The 24,481-nt window shown below is 47.5% G+C and overlaps 1 protein-coding gene across 1 annotated transcript in view; it reads right to left on the minus strand.

Annotated features, from left to right (window-relative positions):
* The window catches only part of fer1l4 (fer-1 like family member 4), a 222,256-nt gene that overhangs the window by 175,562 nt on the left and 22,213 nt on the right, over positions 1–24,481 (minus strand). Inside the window, exons 2-4 of the mRNA XM_056301923.1 lie at positions 19,296–19,351; positions 15,072–15,160; positions 14,687–14,786 (exon numbers count right to left, since the gene is read on the minus strand). Coding sequence (XP_056157898.1) covers positions 14,687–14,786; positions 15,072–15,160; positions 19,296–19,351 — 245 coding nt within the window. The remainder of the gene's footprint in view (positions 1–14,686; positions 14,787–15,071; positions 15,161–19,295; positions 19,352–24,481) is intronic.

The raw sequence follows: 24,481 nt of genomic DNA on the forward strand, positions 1-24,481 counted from the left end.
ATTTTTTTGTATATACCCAATATACCCAGCATCTCTCCTCCACACATGTCCAAACCATCTCAATCTTGTCTCTCTTGCTTTGTCTCCAAACCGTCCAACCTGAGCTGTCCATCTAATATACTCCTTCCTAATCCTGTCCTTCTTCATCACTCCCAATGAAAATCTTATCATCTTCATCTCTGCCACCTCCAGCTCCACCTCCTGTCTTTTCATCAGTTCCACTGTCTCCAAACCATACAACATAGCTGGTCTCACTACCATCTTGTAAACCTTCCCTTTAACTCTTGCTGGTACCCTTCTGTCACACATCACTCCTGACACTCTTCTCCACCCACTCCACCCTGCCTGCACTCTCTTCTTCACCTCTCTCCTGCACTCCCCGTTACTTTGGACAGTTGATCCCAAGTATTTAAACTCATATGCCTTCATCACCTCTACTCCTTGCATCCTCACCATTCCACTGTCCTCCCTCTCATTCACGCATAGGTATTCCGTCTTGCTCCTACTGACTTTCATTCCTCTTCTCTCCAGTGCATACCTCCACCTCTCCAGGCCCTCCTCCACCTGCACCCTACTCTTGCTACAGATCACAATGTCATCCGCAAACATCATCGTCCATGCAGACTCCTGCCTGATCTCGTCCGTCAATCTGTCCATCACCATTGCAAACAAGAAAGGGCTCAGAGCCGATCCTTGATGTAATCCCACCTCCACCTTGAACCCATCTGTCATTCCAACCACACACCTCACCACTGTCACACTTCCCTCATACATATCCTGCACCACTCCTACATACTTCTCTGCAACTCCTGACTTCCTCATACAATACCACACCTCCTCTCTCGGCACCCTGTCGTATGCTTTCTCTAAACCCACAAAGACACAATGTACCTCCTTCTGACCTTCTCTATACTTCTCCATCAACATTCTCAAAGCAAACACCACATCTGTGGTGCTCTTTCATGGCATGAAACCATACTGCTGCTGCTGATCATCACCTCTCCTCCTCTTAACCTAGCTTCTATTACTCTTTCCCATATCTTCATGCTGTGGCTGATCATCACCTCTCCTCTTAACCTAGCTTCTATTACTCTTTCCCATATCTTCATGCTGTGGCTGATCATCACCTCTCCTCCTCTTAACCTAGCTTCTATTACTCTTTCCCATATCTTCATGCTGTGGCTGATCAACTTTATACCTCTGTAGTTGTTACAGTTCTGCACACCACCCTTGTTCTTGAAAATCGGTACCAGTATGCTTCTTCTCCACTCCTCAGCCATCCTCTCACTTTCCAAGATTGTGTTAAACAATCTAGTTAAAAACCCCACTGCCATCTCTCCTAAACATCTCCATGCCTCCACAGGTATGTCATCAGGACCAAGTGCCTTTCCACTCTTCATCCTCTTCATAGCTGCCCTCACTTCCTCCTTGCTAATCCGCTGAACTTCCTGATTCACTATCCTCACATCATCCAACCTTCTCTCTCTCTCATTTTCTTCATTCATCAGCCCCTCAAAGTATTCCTTCCACCTTCTCAGCACACTCTCCTCACTTGTCAGCACATTTCCATCTCTATCCTTCATCACCCTAACTTGCTGCACATCCTTCCCAGCTCGGTCCCTCTGTCTAGCCAATCAGTACAAGTCCTTTTCTCCTTCCTTAGTGTCTAACCTGTCATACAACTCACCATACGCCTTTTCCTTTGCCTTTGCCACCTCTCTCTTTGCTTTATGCTGTGTCTCCTTGTACTCCTGTCTACTTTCTTCATCTCTGACTATCCCACTCCCACTTCTTTACCGACCTCTTCCTCTGTTCACTTTGCTGTACTTCCTCATTCCACCACCAAGTCTCCTTGTCTTCCTTCCTCTGTCCTGATGACACACCAAGTACCTTCCTAGCTGTCTCCCTCACTATTTCTGCAGTGGTTGTCCAGCCATCTGGCAACTCTTCACTACCACCCAGTGCCTGTCTTAACTCCACCCTGAACTCCACACAACAGTCTTCCCTCTTCAACTTCCACCAATTGATCCTTGGCTCTGCCTTCACTCTCTTCCTCTTCTTGGTCTCCAAAGTCCTCCTACAGACCACCATCCGATGCTGCCTAGCTACGGTCTCCCCTGTCACCACCTTGCAGTCTCCGATCCCTTTCAGCTCGCGCCTCGTATGTAAGATATATAGTCCATGCAGACTGACAGTTCCAATAACACCGAGGGCGGTCTGGCGGCGGCCTTGCCTGGCATCGACTGTGTTTTTAGTATTGTCGTGTGGGGTGCAGGGCGGTGTGTCAAAGGTGTGTGGCTGGGAGAGCTGGCGTTGGATTGGTTGGGAGAGCTTGGTCTGCTGCCTCAGGTGGGCCCAGGGACCACGAGCCTGCCTGGAGCTGTGCCCAAAGAGGAAACACCAAGGGCAGTCTGACAGGATATGGAAATTGGGCAGGCTAAGCTAACTGCTAGCCCATGCAGACCGGTAGTCCCGACAGTCATCCTGTCTGGCGTTCGTTCTCCTGGACAGTGATTGTTTTGTTTAGTTTGGATGTGTGTGTGCTTGTAGTTCTTGGATATGTGTTTTTGACTTTGTGTTGCACTGCTGTGGGCTGCCAGCAAATAAATACAAATAAAGTGACAAATAAAGGGTTCCTGATTTACCAACATAGAGACTTCACCCGGAAACATGACAGGGTGCATAGTGTTTTCATCTTCATCACAGTAGCCAGATGAGGAAGAAGAAGGAAGGTAGTGTTGAGTTAGAAGAAGTGAAGGTGTTGTGTCTAACCAGCAGACATGACAGAACAAGCTGGTAGAAGACCTGTACCAACAGATAGTACTACATCAATAAGTACAACTCAGATAGCAGTACATCAATAAGTACAACTCAGATAGCACTACATCAATAAGTACAACTCAGATAGTACTACATCAATAAGTACAACTCAGATAGCACTACATCAATAAGTACAACTCGGATAGTACTACATCAATAAGTACAACTCAGATAATACTACATCAATAAGTACAACTCGGATAGTACTACATCAATAAGTACAACTCAGATAATACTACATCAATAAGTACAACTCGGATAGTACTACATCAATAAGTACAACTCAGATAATACTACATCAATAAGTACAACTCAGATAGTACTACATCAATGAGTACAACTCAGATAGTACTACATCAATAAGTACAACTCAGTACTACATCAATGAGTGCAACTCAGATAGTACTACATCAATGAGTACAACTCAGATAGTACTACATCAATAAGTACAACTCAGATAGTACTACATCAATGAGTACAACTCAGATAGTACTACATCAATAAGTACAATTCAGATAGTACTACATCAATGAGTACAACTCAGATAGTACTACATCAATGAGTACAACTCGGGTTCCACCAGGTTCTCTGTTTTGTTTCTGACACAACATCTCGGTCATTCTGAGTGGAGCTCAGAAACTCACCTCACCACCACCTACATAGGACACACACTGGTACAGTAACACCACCTACATAGGACACACTGGCACAGTAACACCACCACCTACATAGGACACACACTGGTACAATAACACCACCACCTACATAGGACACACACTGGTACAGTAACACCACCACCTACATAGGACACACACTGGTACACTAACACAACCACCTACATAGGACACACACTGGTCCAGTAGCACCAGCACCTACATAGGACACACACTGGTCCAGTAACACCACCACCTACATAGGACACACACTGGTACAGTAGCACCACCACCTACATAGGACACACACTGGTACAGTAACGCCACCACCTACATAGGACACACACTGGTCCAGTAACACCACCACCTACATAGGACACACACTGGTCCAGTAACACCAGCACCTACATAGGACACACACTGGTCCAGTAACACCACCACCTACATAGGACACACACTGGTACTGTAACACCAGCACCTACATAGGACACACACTGGTCCAGTAACACCACCACCTACATAGGACACACACTGGTCCAGTAGCACCACCACCTACATAGGACACACACTGGTACAGTAGCACCACCACCTACATAGGACACACACTGGTCCAGTAGCACCAGCACCTACATAGGACACACACTGGTCCAGTAGCACCACCACCTACACAGGACACACACTGGTACAGTAACACCACCACCTACATAGGACACACACTGGTCCAGTAACACCAGCACCTACATAGGACACACACTGGTCCAGTAGCACCACCACCTACATAGAACACACACTGGTCCAGTAGCACCACCACCTACATAGGACACACACTGGTACAGTAGCACCACCACCTACATAGGACACACACTGGTACAGTAGCACCACCACCTACATAGGACACACACTGGTCCAGTAACACCACCACCTACATAGGACACACACTGGTCCAGTAGCACCACCACCTACATAGGACACACACTGGTCCAGTAGCACCAGCACCTACATAGGACACACACTGGTCCAGTAGCACCACCACCTACACAGGACACACACTGGTACAGTAACACCACCACCTACATAGGACACACACTGGTCCAGTAACACCACCACCTACATAGGACACACACTGGTCCAGTAACACCACCACCTACATAGGACACACACTGGTACAGTAGCACCAGCACCTACATAGGACACACACTGGTACAGTAACACAACCACCTACATAGGACACACGCTGGTACAGTAACACCACCACCTACATAGGACACACACTGGTGCAGTAACACCACCACCTACATAGGACACACACTGGTCCAGTAACACCACCACCTACATAGGACACACACTGGTCCAGTAACACCACCACCTACATAGGACACACACTGGTCCAGTAACACCAGCACCTACATAGGACACACACTGGTCCAGTAACACCACCACCTACATAGGACACACACTGGTACACTAACACCACCACCTACATAGGACACACACTGGTCCAGTAGCACCAGCACCTACATAGGACACACACTGGTCCAGTAACACCACCACCTACATAGGACACACACTGGTACAGTAGCACCAGCACCTACATAGGACACACACTGGTACAGTAACACCACCTACATAGGACACACTGGCACAGTAACACCACCACCTACATAGGACACACACTGGTCCAGTAACACCAGCACCTACATAGGACACACACTGGTCCAGTAACACCAGCACCTACATAGGAAACACACTGGTACACTAACACAACCACCTACATAGGACACACACTGGTCCAGTAGCACCAGCACCTACATAGGACACACACTGGTCCAGTAACACCACCACCTACATAGGACACACACTGGTACAGTAGCACCACCACCTACATAGGACACACACTGGTACAGTAACGCCACCACCTACATAGGACACACGCTGGTACAGTAACGCCACCACCTACATAGGACACACACTGGTACAGTAACACCACCACCTACATAGGACACACACTGGTCCAGTAACACCACCACCTACATAGGACACACACTGGTCCAGTAACACCACCAGCTACATAGGACACACACTGGTCCAGTAACACCAGCACCTACATAGGACACACACTGGTCCAGTAACACCACCATCTACATAGGACACACACTGGTACTGTAACACCAGCACCTACATAGGACACACACTGGTCCAGTAACACCACCACCTACATAGGACACACACTGGTCCAGTAGCACCACCACCTACATAGGACACACACTGGTACAGTAGCACCACCACCTACATAGGACACACACTGGTCCAGTAGCACCAGCACCTACATAGGACACACACTGGTCCAGTAGCACCACCACCTACACAGGACACACACTGTTACAGTAACACCACCACCTACAAAGGACACACACTGGTCCAGTAACACCAGCACCTACATAGGACACACACTGGTCCAGTAGCACCACCACCTACATAGAACACACACTGGTCCAGTAGCACCACCACCTACATAGGACACACACTGGTACAGTAGCACCACCACCTACATAGGACACACACTGGTACAGTAGCACCACCACCTACATAGGACACACACTGGTCCAGTAACACCACCACCTACATAGGACACACACTGGTCCAGTAGCACCACCACCTACATAGGACACACACTGGTCCAGTAGCACCACCACCTACATAGGACACACACTGGTCCAGTAGCACCACCACCTACACAGGACACACACTGGTACAGTAACACCACCACCTACATAGGACACACACTGGTCCAGTAACACCACCACCTACATAGGACACACACTGGTCCAGTAACACCACCACCTACATAGGACACACACTGGTACAGTAGCACCAGCACCTACATAGGACACACACTGGTACAGTAACACAACCACCTACATAGGACACACGCTGGTACAGTAACACCACCACCTACATAGGACACACACTGGTGCAGTAACACCACCACCTACATAGGACACACACTGGTCCAGTAACACCACCACCTACATAGGACACACACTGGTCCAGTAACACCACCACCTACATAGGACACACACTGGTCCAGTAACACCAGCACCTACATAGGACACACACTGGTCCAGTAACACCACCACCTACATAGGACACACACTGGTACACTAACACCACCACCTACATAGGACACACACTGGTCCAGTAGCACCAGCACCTACATAGGACACACACTGGTCCAGTAACACCACCACCTACATAGGACACACACTGGTACAGTAGCACCAGCACCTACATAGGACACACACTGGTACAGTAACACCACCACCTACATAGGACACACGCTGGTACAGTAACACCACCACCTACATAGGACACACACTGGTACAGTAAAACCACCACCTACATAGGACACACACTGGTCCAGTAACACCACCACCTACATAGGACACACACTGGTACAGTAACACCACCACCTACATAGGACACACACTGGTCCAGTAACACCAGCACCGACATAGGACACACACTGGTCCAGTAACACCACCACCTACATAGGACACACACTGGTACTGTAACACCAGCACCTACATAGGACACACACTGGTCCAGTAACACCACCACCTACATAGGACACACACTGGTCCAGTAGCACCACCACCTACATAGGACACACACTGGTACAGTAGCACCACCACCTACATAGGACACACACTGGTCCAGTAGCACCAGCACCTACATAGGACACACACTGGTCCAGTAGCACCACCACCTACACAGGACACACACTGGTACAGTAACACCACCACCTACATAGGACACACACTGGTCCAGTAGCACCACCACCTACATAGAACACACACTGGTCCAGTAGCACCACCACCTACATAGGACACACACTGGTACAGTAGCACCACCACCTACATAGGACACACACTGGTACAGTAGCACCAGCACCTACATAGGACACACACTGGTACAGTAACACCACCACCTACATAGGACACACGCTGGTACAGTAACACCACCACCTACATAGGACACACACTGGTACAGTAAAACCACCACCTACATAGGACACACACTGGTCCAGTAACACCACCACCTACATAAGACACACACTGGTACAGTAACACCACCACCTACATAGGACACACACTGGTCCAGTAACACCAGCACCGACATAGGACACACACTGGTCCAGTAACACCACCACCTACATAGGACACACACTGGTACTGTAACACCAGCACCTACATAGGACACACACTGGTCCAGTAACACCACCACCTACATAGGACACACACTGGTCCAGTAGCACCACCACCTACATAGGACACACACTGGTACAGTAGCACCACCACCTACATAGGACACACACTGGTCCAGTAGCACCAGCACCTACATAGGACACACAGTGGTCCAGTAACACCACCACCTACATAGGACACACACTGGTCCAGTAGCACCAGCACCTACATAGGACACACACTGGTCCAGTAGCACCACCACCTACATAGGACACACACTGGTCCAGTAGCACCACCACCTACATAGGACACACACTGGTACAGTAGGACCACCACCTACATAGGACACACACTGGTCCAGTAGCACCACCACCTACATAGGACACACACTGGTACAGTAGCACCACCACCTACATAGGACACACACTGGTCCAGTAGCACCAGCACCTACATAGGACACACACTGTTCCAGTAGCACCACCACCTACACAGGACACACACTGGTACAGTAGCACCACCACCTACACAGGACACACACTGGTACAGTAACACCACCACCTACATAGGACACACACTGGTCCAGTAACACCACCACCTACATAGGACACACACTGGTCCAGTAACACCACCAACTACATAGGACACACACTGGTACAGTAGCACCAGCACCTACATAGGACACACACTGGTACAGTAACACAACCACCTACATAGGACACACGCTGGTACAGTAACACCACCACCTACATAGGACACACACTGGTGCAGTAACACCACCACCTACATAGGACACACACTGGTCCAGTAACACCACCACCTACATAGGACACACACTGGTCCAGTAACACCACCACCTACATAGGACACACACTGGTCCAGTAACACCAGCACCTACATAGGACACACACTGGTCCAGTAACACCACCACCTACATAGGACACACACTGGTACACTAACACCACCACATACATAGGACACACACTGGTCCAGTAGCACCAGCACCTACATAGGACACACACTGGTCCAGTAACACCACCACCTACATAGGACACACACTGGTACAGTAGCACCAGCACCTACATAGGACACACACTGGTACAGTAACACCACCTACATAGGACACACTGGCACAGTAACACCACCACCTACATAGGACACACACTGGTCCAGTAACACCAGCACCTACATAGGACACACACTGGTCCAGTAACACCAGCACCTACATAGGAAACACACTGGTACACTAACACAACCACCTACATAGGACACACACTGGTCCAGTAGCACCAGCACCTACATAGGACACACACTGGTCCAGTAACACCACCACCTACATAGGACACACACTGGTACAGTAGCACCACCACCTACATAGGACACACACTGGTACAGTAACGCCACCACCTACATAGGACACACGCTGGTACAGTAACGCCACCACCTACATAGGACACACACTGGTACAGTAACACCACCACCTACATAGGACACACACTGGTCCAGTAACACCACCACCTACATAGGACACACACTGGTCCAGTAACACCACCACCTACATAGGACACACACTGGTCCAGTAACACCAGCACCTACATAGGACACACACTGGTCCAGTAACACCACCACCTACATAGGACACACACTGGTACTGTAACACCAGCACCTACATAGGACACACACTGGTCCAGTAACACCACCACCTACATAGGACACACACTGGTCCAGTAGCACCACCACCTACATAGGACACACACTGGTACAGTAGCACCACCACCTACATAGGACACACACTGGTCCAGTAGCACCAGCACCTACATAGGACACACACTGGTCCAGTAGCACCACCACCTACACAGGACACACACTGGTACAGTAACACCACCACCTACATAGGACACACACTGGTCCAGTAACACCAGCACCTACATAGGACACACACTGGTCCAGTAGCACCACCACCTACATAGAACACACACTGGTCCAGTAGCACCACCACCTACATAGGACACACACTGGTACAGTAGCACCACCACCTACATAGGACACACACTGGTACAGTAGCACCACCACCTACATAGGACACACACTGGTCCAGTAACACCACCACCTACATAGGACACACACTGGTCCAGTAGCACCACCACCTACATAGGACACACACTGGTCCAGTAGCACCACCACCTACATAGGACACACACTGGTCCAGTAGCACCACCACCTACACAGGACACACACTGGTACAGTAACACCACCACCTACATAGGACACACACTGGTCCAGTAACACCACCACCTACATAGGACACACACTGGTCCAGTAACACCACCACCTACATAGGACACACACTGGTACAGTAGCACCAGCACCTACATAGGACACACACTGGTACAGTAACACAACCACCTACATAGGACACACGCTGGTACAGTAACACCACCACCTACATAGGACACACACTGGTGCAGTAACACCACCACCTACATAGGACACACACTGGTCCAGTAACACCACCACCTACATAGGACACACACTGGTCCAGTAACACCACCACCTACATAGGACACACACTGGTCCAGTAACACCAGCACCTACATAGGACACACACTGGTCCAGTAACACCACCACCTACATAGGACACACACTGGTACACTAACACCACCACCTACATAGGACACACACTGGTCCAGTAGCACCAGCACCTACATAGGACACACACTGGTCCAGTAACACCACCACCTACATAGGACACACACTGGTACAGTAGCACCAGCACCTACATAGGACACACACTGGTACAGTAACACCACCACCTACATAGGACACACGCTGGTACAGTAACACCACCACCTACATAGGACACACACTGGTACAGTAAAACCACCACCTACATAGGACACACACTGGTCCAGTAACACCACCACCTACATAGGACACACACTGGTACAGTAACACCACCACCTACATAGGACACACACTGGTCCAGTAACACCAGCACCGACATAGGACACACACTGGTCCAGTAACACCACCACCTACATAGGACACACACTGGTACTGTAACACCAGCACCTACATAGGACACACACTGGTCCAGTAACACCACCACCTACATAGGACACACACTGGTCCAGTAGCACCACCACCTACATAGGACACACACTGGTACAGTAGCACCACCACCTACATAGGACACACACTGGTCCAGTAGCACCAGCACCTACATAGGACACACACTGGTCCAGTAGCACCACCACCTACACAGGACACACACTGGTACAGTAACACCACCACCTACATAGGACACACACTGGTCCAGTAGCACCACCACCTACATAGAACACACACTGGTCCAGTAGCACCACCACCTACATAGGACACACACTGGTACAGTAGCACCACCACCTACATAGGACACACACTGGTACAGTAGCACCAGCACCTACATAGGACAAACACTGGTCCAGTAACACCACCACCTACATAGGACACACACTGGTCCAGTAACACCACCACCTACATAGGACACACACTGGTACAGTAGCACCAGCACCTACATAGGACACACACTGGTACAGTAACACAACCACCTACATAGGACACACGCTGGTACAGTAACACCACCACCTACATAGGACACACACTGGTGCAGTAACACCACCACCTACATAGGACACACACTGGTCCAGTAACACCACCACCTACATAGGACACACACTGGTCCAGTAACACCACCACCTACATAGGACACACACTGGTCCAGTAACACCAGCACCTACATAGGACACACACTGGTCCAGTAACACCACCACCTACATAGGACACACACTGGTACACTAACACCACCACCTACATAGGACACACACTGGTCCAGTAGCACCAGCACCTACATAGGACACACACTGGTCCAGTAACACCACCACCTACATAGGACACACACTGGTACAGTAGCACCAGCACCTACATAGGACACACACTGGTACAGTAACACCACCACCTACATAGGACACACGCTGGTACAGTAACACCACCACCTACATAGGACACACACTGGTACAGTAAAACCACCACCTACATAGGACACACACTGGTCCAGTAACACCACCACCTACATAGGACACACACTGGTACAGTAACACCACCACCTACATAGGACACACACTGGTCCAGTAGCACCACCACCTACATAGAACACACACTGGTCCAGTAGCACCACCACCTACATAGGACACACACTGGTACAGTAGCACCACCACCTACATAGGACACACGCTGGTACAGTAACACCACCACCTACATAGGACACACACTGGTACAGTAAAACCACCACCTACATAGGACACACACTGGTCCAGTAACACCACCACCTACATAGGACACACACTGGTACAGTAACACCACCACCTACATAGGACACACACTGGTCCAGTAACACCAGCACCGACATAGGACACACACTGGTCCAGTAACACCACCACCTACATAGGACACACACTGGTACTGTAACACCAGCACCTACATAGGACACACACTGGTCCAGTAACACCACCACCTACATAGGACACACACTGGTCCAGTAGCACCACCACCTACATAGGACACACACTGGTACAGTAGCACCACCACCTACATAGGACACACACTGGTCCAGTAGCACCAGCACCTACATAGGACACACACTGGTCCAGTAGCACCACCACCTACACAGGACACACACTGGTACAGTAACACCACCACCTACATAGGACACACACTGGTCCAGTAGCACCACCACCTACATAGAACACACACTGGTCCAGTAGCACCACCACCTACATAGGACACACACTGGTACAGTAGCACCACCACCTACATAGGACACACACTGGTACAGTAGCACCACCACCTACATAGGACACACACTGGTCCAGTAACACCACCACCTACATAGGACACACACTGGTCCAGTAGCACCACCACCTACACAGGACACACACTAGTCCAGTAACGCGACCACCTACATACGACACACACTGGTCGAGTAGCACCACCACCTACATAGGACACACACTGGTACTGTAACACCACCACCTACATAGGACACACACTGGTCCAGTAACACCACCACCTACATAGGACACACACTGGTACAGTAACACCACCACCTACATAGGACACACTGGCACAGTAACACCACCACCTACATAGGACACACACTGGTACAGTAACACCACCACCTACATAGGACACACACTGGTACAGTAACACCACCACCTACATAGGACACACACTGGAACAGTAACACCACCACCTACATAGGACACACACTGGTACACTAACACCACCACCTACATAGGACACACACTGGTCCAGTAGCACCAGCACCTACATAGGACACACACTGGTCCAGTAACACCACCACCTACATAGGACACACACTGGTACAGTAGCACCAGCACCTACATAGGACACACACTGGTACAGTAACACAACCACCTACATAGGACACACGCTGGTACAGTAACACCACCACCTACATAGGACACACACTGGTGCAGTAGCACAACCACCTACATAGGACACACACTGGTCCAGTAACACCACCACCTACATAGGACACACACTGGTCCAGTAACACCACCACCTACATAGGACACACACTGGTCCAGTAACACCAGCACCTACATAGGACACACACTGGTCCAGTAACACCACCACCTACATAGGACACACACTGGTACTGTAACACCACCACCTACATAGGACACACACTGGTCCAGTAACACCACCACCTACATAGGACACACACTGGTCCAGTAGCACCACCACCTACATAGGACACACACTGGTACAGTAGCACCACCACCTACATAGGACACACACTGGTCCAGTAGCACCACCACCTACATAGGACACACACTGGTCCAGTAGCACCACCACCTACACAGGACACACACTGGTACAGTAACACCACCACCTACATAGGACACACACTGGTCCAGTAGCACCACCACCTACATAGAACACACACTGGTCCAGTAGCACCACCACCTACATAGGACACACACTGGTACAGTAACACCACCACCTACATAGGACACACACTGGTCCAGTAACGCCACCACCTACATAGGACACACATTGGTCCAGTAGCACCACCACCTACATAGGACACACACTGGTACTGTAACACCACCACCTACATACGACACACACTGGTCCAGTAACACCACCACCTACATAGGACACACACTGGTCCAGTAGCACCACCACCTACATAGGACACACACTGGTACTGTAACACCACCACCTACATAGGACACACACTGGCACAGTAACAGCACCACCTACATAGGACACACACTGGTACAGTAACACCACCACCTACACAGGACACACACTGGTCAAGTAACACCACCACCTACATAGGACACACACTGGTCCAGTAGCACCACCACCTACATAGGACACACACTGGTAGTAACACCACCACCTACATAGGACACACACTGGGTACAGTAGCACCACCACCTACATAGGACACACACTGGTCCAGTAACACCACCACCTACATAGGACACACACTGGTCCAGTAACACCAGCAGATTCTGGACTGTGACTTTAATTCAGGCTGCCCATCTGTACATGCTTGCATGTTTGTTTATGTATGCATGCGTGTGTGTGTGTGTGTGTGTGTGTGTGTGTGTGTGTGTGTGTGTGTGTGTGTGTGTGTGTGTGTGTGTGTGTGTGTGTGTGTGTGTGTTTGTGTGTGTGTGTGTGTGTGTGTGTGTGTGTGTGTGTGTGTGTGTGTGTGTGTGTGTGTGTGTGTGTGTGTGTGTGTGTGTGTTTGTGTGTGTGTGTGTGTGTGTGTGTGTGTGTGTGTGTGTGTGTGTGTGTGTGTGTGTGTGTGTGTGTGTTTGTGTGTGTGTGTGTGTGTGTGTGTGTGTGTGTGTGTGTGTGTGTGTTTGTGTGTGTGTGTGTGTGTGTTATTACATCAGTTAGACTGTACTTGGCATCAGTGAGCGGTTCCCGCAGCAACAGTCTCCCAGTAGAAACAACATGTTGTAGACTGACCACCAGTTTACCTAAAAGTCTACACACACACACACACACACACACACACACACACACACACACACACACACACACACACACACACACACACACACACACACACACACACACACACACAAACAGGTTAATCCAACTTTATCTTGTCTTCATCTCATTTTGTCATTATTATTGGGATTTTTGGTTCAAGTTGAGTGTGTGTGTGTGTGTGTGTGTGTGTGTGTGTGTGTGTGTGTGTGTGTGTGTGTGTGTGTGTGTGTGTGTGTGTGTGTGTGTGTGTGTGTGTGTGTGTGTGTGTGTGTGTTACCTGTTGGAGAAGACTTTACTACAGTTATAAACGCTGACAGACAAAACTTCTTCCCTGATCACCTTCCCATAGTGAGGCCAGCGGAAATGCTAAACACACACACACACACACACACAAACAGAAACACACAGACACACACACACACCACATGAGAAGGGAAAGGGTTACTAATTAGCTGCTCATACAGTAATGGAGGCATTACTCTGGTGGAAGCTTTATCGTTAAACGTAACAAACAGAGCTCGTGGGGGGCGGGGGGGGGGGTCCGGGTAGCGGGGTGGTCTGTTCCGTTGCCTACCAACACGGGGATCCTGGTTCGAACCCCCACATTACCTCCGGCTTGGTCGGGCGTCCCTACAGACACAGTTGGCTGTGTGTCTGTGGGTGGGAAGCCAGATGTGGGTGTGTGTCCTGGTCGCTGCACTAGCGCCTCCTCTGGTTGGTTGGGGCACCTGTTCAGGGGGGAGGGGGAACTGTGGGGAATAGTGTGATCCTCCCACACGCTACATCCCCGGGTTAAACTCCTCACTGTCAGGTGAAAAGAGGCGGCTGGCGACTCCACATGTATGGGAGGACACACACACACACACCTGACACACACACACACACACACGTGTGGGGTGCCCGACCTGGACAGTAAACAGCAGGTGTACAGACTGAGTCATTAAACACACTGATAGAATGAAAGAAGGAAAGAGGGAGTCGACAGAGGAGTGAAAGAAAAGAGGTGTGTGTGTGTGTGTGTGTGTGTGTGTGTGTGTGTGTATGTGTTAGGAGTGGTCAGTCATTAAGCTTGTATCGCTTCCTGTACCAGCTCTATGAACACAGGTGGAGGCTGAACACCAGAGTGCTGCGTGGCTCCTCTCATGAAACATGAACATGTAACATGAACATGTAACACGAACATGTAACATGAACAAGAAACATGTAACATGAAACATGAACATGTAACATGTGACATGGACATGAACGTTAACATGTAACACATAACATGAACGTGTAACATGAACATGTAACATGTGACATGGACATGAACGTTAGCATGTAACACATAACATGAACATGTAACATGTGACATGTAACATGTGACATGTAACATTTAACATGAACATGTACCATGTAACATGTAACATCGACGCGTAACATGGACATGTAACATGTAACATTTAACATGAACATGTATAGTGGACATGTAACATGAACGTGTAACATGAACATGTAACATGTGACATGGACATGAACGTTAACATGTAACACATAACATGAACGTGTAACATGAACATGTAACACGTGACATGGACATGAACGTTAGCATGTAACACATAACATGAACATGTAACATGAACACGTAACATGTGACATGGACATGAACGTTAGCATGTAACACATAACATGAACATGTAACATGAACATGTAACATGTGACATGGACATGAACGTTAACATGTAACACATAACATGAACATGTAACATGTAACATTTAACATTTAACATGAACATGTACCATGTAACATGTCACATCGACGCGTAACATGGACATGTAACATGTAACATTTAACATGAACATGTACCATGTACCATGTAACATCGACGCGTAACATGGACATGTAACATGTAACATTTAACATGAACATGTATAGTGGACGTGTAACATGAACGTGTAACATGAACATGTAACATGTGACATGGACATGAACGTTAACATGTAACACATAACATGAACGTGTAACATGAACATGTAACATGTGACATGGACATGAACGTTAGCATGTAACACATAACATGAACATGTAACATGTGACATGGACATGAACGTTAACATGTAACACGTAACATGAACATGTAACATGAACATGTAACATGTGACATGGACATGAACGTTAGCATGTAACACATAACATGAACATGTAACATGAACATGTAACATGTGACATGGACATGAACGTTAACATGTAACACATAACATGAACATGTAACATGAACATGTAACATGTGACATGGACATGAACGTTAACATGTAACACATAACATGAACGTGTAACATGAACATGTAACATGTGACATGGACATGAACGTTAACATGTAACACATAACATGAACGTGTAACATGAACATGTAACATGTGACATGGACATGAACATTAACATGTAACACATAACATGAACATGTAACATGAACATGTAACATGTGACATGGACATGAACGTTAACATGTAACACATAACATGAACGTGTAACATGAACGTTAACATGTGACATGGACATGAACGTTAACATGTAACACATAACATGAACGTGTAACATGAACATGTAACATGTGACATGGACATGAACGTTAACATGTAACACATAACATGAACATGTAACATCGACGTGTAACATGGACGTGTAACATGTAACATGAACATGTAACACGTAACATGAACATGTAACATGTGACATGGACATGAACGTTAACATGTAACACGTAACATGAACATGTAACATGAACATGTAACATGTGACATGGACATGAACGTTAGCATGTAACACATAACATGAACATGTAACATGAACATGTAACATGTGACATGGACATGAACGTTAACATGTAACACATAACATGAACATGTAACATGAACATGTAACATGTGACATGGACATGAACGTTAACATGTAACACATAACATGAACGTGTAACATGAACATGTAACATGTGACATGGACATGAACGTTAACATGTAACACATAACATGAACGTGTAACATGAACATGTAACATGTGACATGGACATGAACGTTAACATGTAACACATAACATGAACATGTAACATGAACATGTAACATGGACGTGTAACATGTAACATGAACATGTAACACGTAACATGAACATGTAACATGTGACATGGACATGAACGTTAACATGTAACACATAACATGAACGTGTAACATGAACGTTAACATGTGACATGGACATGAACGTTAACATGTAACACATAACATGAACGTGTAACATGAACATGTAACATGTGACATGGACATGAACGTTAACATGTAACACATAACATGAACATGTAACATCGACGTGTAACATGGACGTGTAACATGTAACATGAACATGTAACACGTAACATGAACATGTAACATGTGACATGGACATGAACGTTAACATGTAACACATAACATGAACGTGTAACATGAACATGTAACATGTGACATGGACATGAACGTTAACATGTAACACATAACATGAACATGTAACATCGACGTGTAACATGGACGTGTAACATGTAACATGAACATGTAACACGTAACATGAACGTGTAACATGAACATGTGACATGGACATGAACGTTAACATGTAACACATAACATGAACGTGTAACATGAACATGTAACATGTGACATGGGCATGAACGTTAACATGTAACACATAACATGAACGTGTAACATGAACATGTGATATGGACATGAACGTTAACATGTAACACATAACATGAACGTGTAACATGAACATGTAACATGTGATATGGACATGAACGTTAACATGTAACACATAACATGAACATGTAACATCGACGTGTAACATGTAACATGAACATGTAACACGTAACATGAACATGTAACATGTGACATGGACATGAACGTTAACATGTAACACGTAACATGAACATGTAACATGTGACATGGACATGAACGTTAACATGTAACACATAACATGAACGTGTAACATGAACATGTAACATGTGACATGGACATGAACGTTAACATGTAACACATAACATGAATGTGTAACATGAACATGTGACATGTGATATGAACGTTAACATGTAACACATAACATGAACGTGTAACATGAACATGTAACATGTGACATGGACATGAACGTTAACATGTAACACATAACATGAACGTGTAACATGAACATGTAACATGTGACATGGACATGAACGTTAACATGTAACACATAACATGAACATGTAACACGTAACATGAACATGTAACATGTGACATGGACATGAACGTTAACATGTAACACATAACATGAACGTGTAACATGAACATGTAACATGTGACATGGACATGAACGTTAACATGTAACACATAACATGAACGTGTAACATGAACATGTGACATGGACATGAACGTTAACATGTAACACATAACATGAACATGTAACATGAACATGTGAAAGGAAGAAGAACAGCCAGGCTGGAGTGTTGTGTTAAAATGATGACACATTTCTCACCTCATTGAAAACTGCCACGTTCTCACACTGAAGAATCCGCGTTTTATGAGTGAAACCTGCAGCACAGACAGAAAGACAGACAGACCCACTGTGATGACGTACACAAACACATTATATTCACATTAAGGAAAGGAAGAAAGCCACTTTATTTTTGTCATTTTAGTTTACTGTTACAAAGAAATTAATCCTCGACATGTAACCATCCTGTTGTGTAGGAGCAGTGGGCAGCTGCAGCACCCGGGGACCAACTCCACTTCTTCTTTCCATTGCCTTGCTCAGGGGCACAGGCAGCAGTATTAACCCTAACACGCATGTCTTTTTGATGTTCGGAGGAAACCGGAGCACCCAGGGAAAACCCACAGACATGGGGAGAACATGCAAACTCCACACAGAAAGGACCTGGGATGGCCTGGGGTTCGAGCCCAGGACCTTCTTGCTGTGAGTCAACACTTGTAACCACTGGGACACCCAGGTGTATGTATACATGTTGTGTTAATAACCCAGCCACTGAAGACACACAAGCCAGTGCATCCTTAGTGCCGGTCCCAAGCCCAGGCAAATGGGGAGAGTTGCGTCAGGAAGGGCATCCGGCGTAAAATCTTTGCCAAATCAAATATGCGGATCATAAATAAGACTTACATACCGGATTGGTCGAGGCCCGGGTTACCAACGACCGCCACCGGTACTGTTAACCAGCAGGGTGTCGGTGGAAACTATGCTACTGTTGGGTGAAGGAGAAGGAGAGGGGGAAAGCATGTCCAGAGGCAGCTAGAGAGGAGGAAGGGTAGGCATGTGGAGGTGAGAGTTAGAACTTTGAATGTTGGCACTATGACTGGTAACGGGAGAGAGCTGGCTGACATGATGGAGAGAAGAAAGGTAGGCATACTGTGTGTGCAAGAGACCAGGCGGAAGGGGAGTAAGGCCAGGAGTATCGGAGGTGGCTTCAAACTCTTCTACCATGGTGTGAATGGGAGGAGAAATGGGGTAGGGGTCATTCTGAAGGAAGAGTATGTCAAGGGCGTGCTGGAGGTGAAGAGAGTGTCAGACAGAGTGATGAGTATGAAGCTGGAAACTGAAGGTTTATTGCTGAATGTTATCAGTACATATGACCCGCAAGTTGGGTGTGAGATGGATGAAAAAGAAGAATTCTGGAGTGAGTTGGATGATGTGGTGGAGAGTGTACCCAAGGAGGAGAGAGTGGTGATTGGAGCCGACTTCAATGGACATGTTGGTGAAGGGAACAGAGGTGATGAGGAGGTGATGGGAAGGTATGGAGTCAAGAAGAGAAATGTGGAAGGACAGATGGTGGTCGATTTTGTGAAAAGGATGGAAATGGCTGTGGTGAATACATATTTCAAGAAGAGGGAGGAACACAGGGTGACGTACAAGAGTGGAGGAAAGTGCACATAGGTGGACTATATCTTATGTAGAAGGCGCCATCTAAAAGGGATTGGAGACTGCAAGGTGGTGACAGGGGAGAACGTAGCTAGGCAGCATCAGATGGTGGTCTGTAGGAGGCCTTTGGAGACCAAGAAGAGGAAGCGAGTGAAGACACAGCCAAAGATCAAATGGTGGAAGTTGAAGAAGGAAGGCTGTTGTGTGGAGTTCAGGCAGGAGGTAAGACAGGCACTGGGTGGTAGTGAAGAGTTGCCAGATGGCTGGAAAACCACTGCAGAAATAGTGAGGGAGACAGCTAGGAAGGTACTTGGTGTGTCATCAGGACAGAGGAAGGAAGACAAGGAGACTTGGTGGTGGAATGAGGAAGTACAGCAAAGTATACAGAGGAAAAGGTTGGCAAAGAAGAAGTGGGATAGTAAGAGAGATGAAGAAAGTAGACAGGAGTACAATGAGATGCAGCATAAAGCAAAGAGAGAGGTGGCAAAGGCAAAGGAAAAGGCGTATGGTGAGTTGTATGACAGGTTAGACACTAAGGAAGGAGAAAAGGACTTGTACCGATTGGCTAGACAGAGGGACCAAGCTGGGAAGGAGGTGCAGCAGGTTAGGGCGATCAAGGATAGAGATGGAAATGTGCTGACAAGTGAGGAGAGTGTGCTGAGAAGGAGGAAGGAATACTTTGAGGGGCTGATGAATGAAGAAAATGAGAGAGAGAGAAGGTTGGATGATGTAGGGATAGTGAATCAGGAAGTTCAGCGGATTAGCAAGGAGGAAGTGAGGGTAGCTATGAAGAGGATGAAGGGTGGAAAGGCAGTTGGTCCTGATGACATACCTGTGGAGGCATGGAGATGTTTAGGAGAGATGGCAGTGGAGTTTTTAACTAGATTGTTTAACACAATCCTGGAAAGTGAGAGGATGGCTGAGGAGTGGAGAAGAAGCATACTGGTACCGATTTTCAAGAACAAGGGTGATGTGCAGAACTGTAGCAACTACAGAGGTATGAAGTTGATCAGCCACAGCATGAAGATATGGGAAAGAGTAATAGAAGCTAGGTTAAGAGGAGGAGAGGTGATGATCAGCAGCAGCAGTATGGTTTCATGCCAGGAAAGAGCACCACAGATGTGATGTTTGCTTTGAGAATGTTGATGGAGAAGTATAGAGGAGGCCAGAAGGAGGTACGTTGTGTCTTTGTAGATTTAGAGAAAGCATATGACAGAGTGCCGAGAGAGGAGGTGTGGTATTGTATGAGGAAGTCAGGAGTTACAGAGAAGTATGTAGGAGTGGTGCAGGATATGTATGAGGGCAGTGTGACAGTGGTGAGGGGTGTGGTTGGAATGACAGATGGGTTCAGGGTGGAGGTGGGATTACATCAAGGATCGGCTCTGAGCCCTTTCTTGTTTACAATGGTGATGGACAGGTTGATGGACGAGATCAGGCAGGAGTCTCCATGGACGATGATGTTCGCGGATGACATTGTGATCTGTAGTGAGAGTAGGGTGCAGGTGGAGGAGGGCCTGGAGAGGTGGAGGTATGCACTGGAGAGAAGAGGAATGAAAGTCAGTAGGAGCAAGACAGAATACCTATGTGTGAATGAGAGGGAGGACAGTGGAATGGTGAGGATGCAAGGAGAGGAGGTGATGAAGGTGGATGAGTTTAAATACTTGGGGTCAACTGTCCAAAGTAACGGGGGGTGCAGAAGAGAGGTGAAGAAGAGAGTGCAGACAGGGTGGAGTGGGTGGAGAAGAGTGTAAGGAGTGATTTGCGACAGAAGGGTACCAGCAAGAGTTAAAGGGAAGGTTTACAAGATGGTTGTGAGACCAGCTATGTTGTATGGTTTGGAGACAGTGGCACTGATGAAAAGACAGGAGGAGGAGCTGGAGGTGGCAGAGATGAAGATGATAAGATTTTCACTGGGAGTGATGAAGAAGGACAGGATTAGGAAGGAGTATATTAGAGGGACAGCTCAGGTTGGACGGTTTGGAGACAAAGCAAGAGAGACAAGATTGAGATGGTTTGGACATGTGTGGAGGAGAGATGCTGGGTATACTGGGAGAAGGATGCTGAATATGGAGCTGCCAGGGAAGAGGAGAAGAGGAAGGCCAAAGAGGAGGTTTATGGAGGTGGTGAGGGAGGACATGCAGGTGGCTGGTGTGACAGAGGAAGATGCAGAGGACAGGAAGAGATGGAAACGGATGATCCGCTGTGGCGCCCCCTAATGGGAGCAGCCGAAAGTAGTAGTAGTAGTAGTAGTAGTACTACTAGTGTGTGTGTGTGTGTGTGTGTGTGTGTGTGTGTGTGTGTGTGTGTGTGTGTATATACAGATATACTATATCTATATTTACGTATATATATAATCCAGTGAGTCCAGTAACTTCTTTATGAGCCAGCAGCAGCCTGTTTCATGCCATCATCAATCATGAGCTGTGAGTAAAGCTACTGGAGGACAGAACACACCATCTACTGCCTTGTCCTGCACATCACGTGCACAACGTCCAGTGGGGAAGGAGGGAGAGGTGCGACATTCAAAAACACGTGATTGCTAACGGTCCAGTGGGGGGGGGGGGTATTTGTCTCTGTCATGATTTATGTATAATTACAAAAGAGGTGTTAATAGTATCTATGTGTGCCGCTGCTGGCCAGCTCATTGCTGTTATTCAGTGTGGACGTTTGTGGTCTCACATGATAAAACGTGTGTCGGTTGGACACACTAGGCTACACATTTCACTGCTGGCTGAATATCTTTTGTTCTTTCAGAGGATTTTCCAGCTGGCTGAATAATTAATGTTCTGTCTGCCAATGACCAAAGGTAAGGGCTTAAACACGTGACATTCTCTGAACGGTTGTTAGTAAAGCTACACGTGTGAGCATGACGCCTCTTGTTGAATGTCCCTCTGTTAGGCCCACGCAGTAGGTCTCTGTGGTGCCGCTGTCCTCTCTCGTCACCGTAGCTTGGTAGATGCCTCCCTTCGTCTGGCATGTTCCCTCTAGGGGGCGTGAGTGGTTCACACGGCAGTTGCAGTTGGGGGTCCGGTTGTGATGAAGGTGTCGTTGATGTGTTGAAGATTCTCGTGTTGTGGGACGGTATAATGTGTTGGATGTTAGGCCTGTAGCTGTAACCCATGGTGATGGTGTTCCCGCTGAACATCTTCCTCAGTCGGTGGTCCGGGGTGAAGCACTAATCCAAAAGTACAAACACTGCTTACCCATGTTTGTGGCCACTGTATCCCTGTAGGGTGGATCATACCACTGTATCCCTGTAGGGTGGATCATACCACTGTATCCCTATAGGGTGGATCATACCACAGTATCCCTGTAGGGTGGATCATACCACTGTATCCCTGTAGGGTGGATCATACCACAGTATCCCTGTAGGGTGGATCATACCACTGTATCCCTGTAGGGTGGATCATACCACTGTATCCCTGTAGGGTGGATCATACCACTGTATCCCTGTAGGGTGGATCATACCACTGTATCCCTGTAGGGTGGATCATACCACTGTATCCCTATAGGGTGGATCATACCACAGTATCCCTGTAGGGTGGATCATACCACAGTATCCCTGTAGGGTGGATCATACCACTGTATCCCTATAGGGTGGATCATACCACTGTATCCCTGTAGGGTGGATCATACCACTGTATCCCTATAGGGTGGATCATACCACAGTATCACTGTAGGGTGGATCATACCACTGTATCCCTGTAGGGTGGATCATACCACTGTATCCCTATAGGGTGGATCATACCACAGTATCCCTGTAGGGTGGATCATACCACAGTATCCCTGTA

This window comes from Lampris incognitus, chromosome 2 (assembly GCF_029633865.1).
Source record: "Lampris incognitus isolate fLamInc1 chromosome 2, fLamInc1.hap2, whole genome shotgun sequence".
Taxonomy (NCBI): Eukaryota; Metazoa; Chordata; class Actinopteri; order Lampriformes; family Lampridae; genus Lampris; species Lampris incognitus.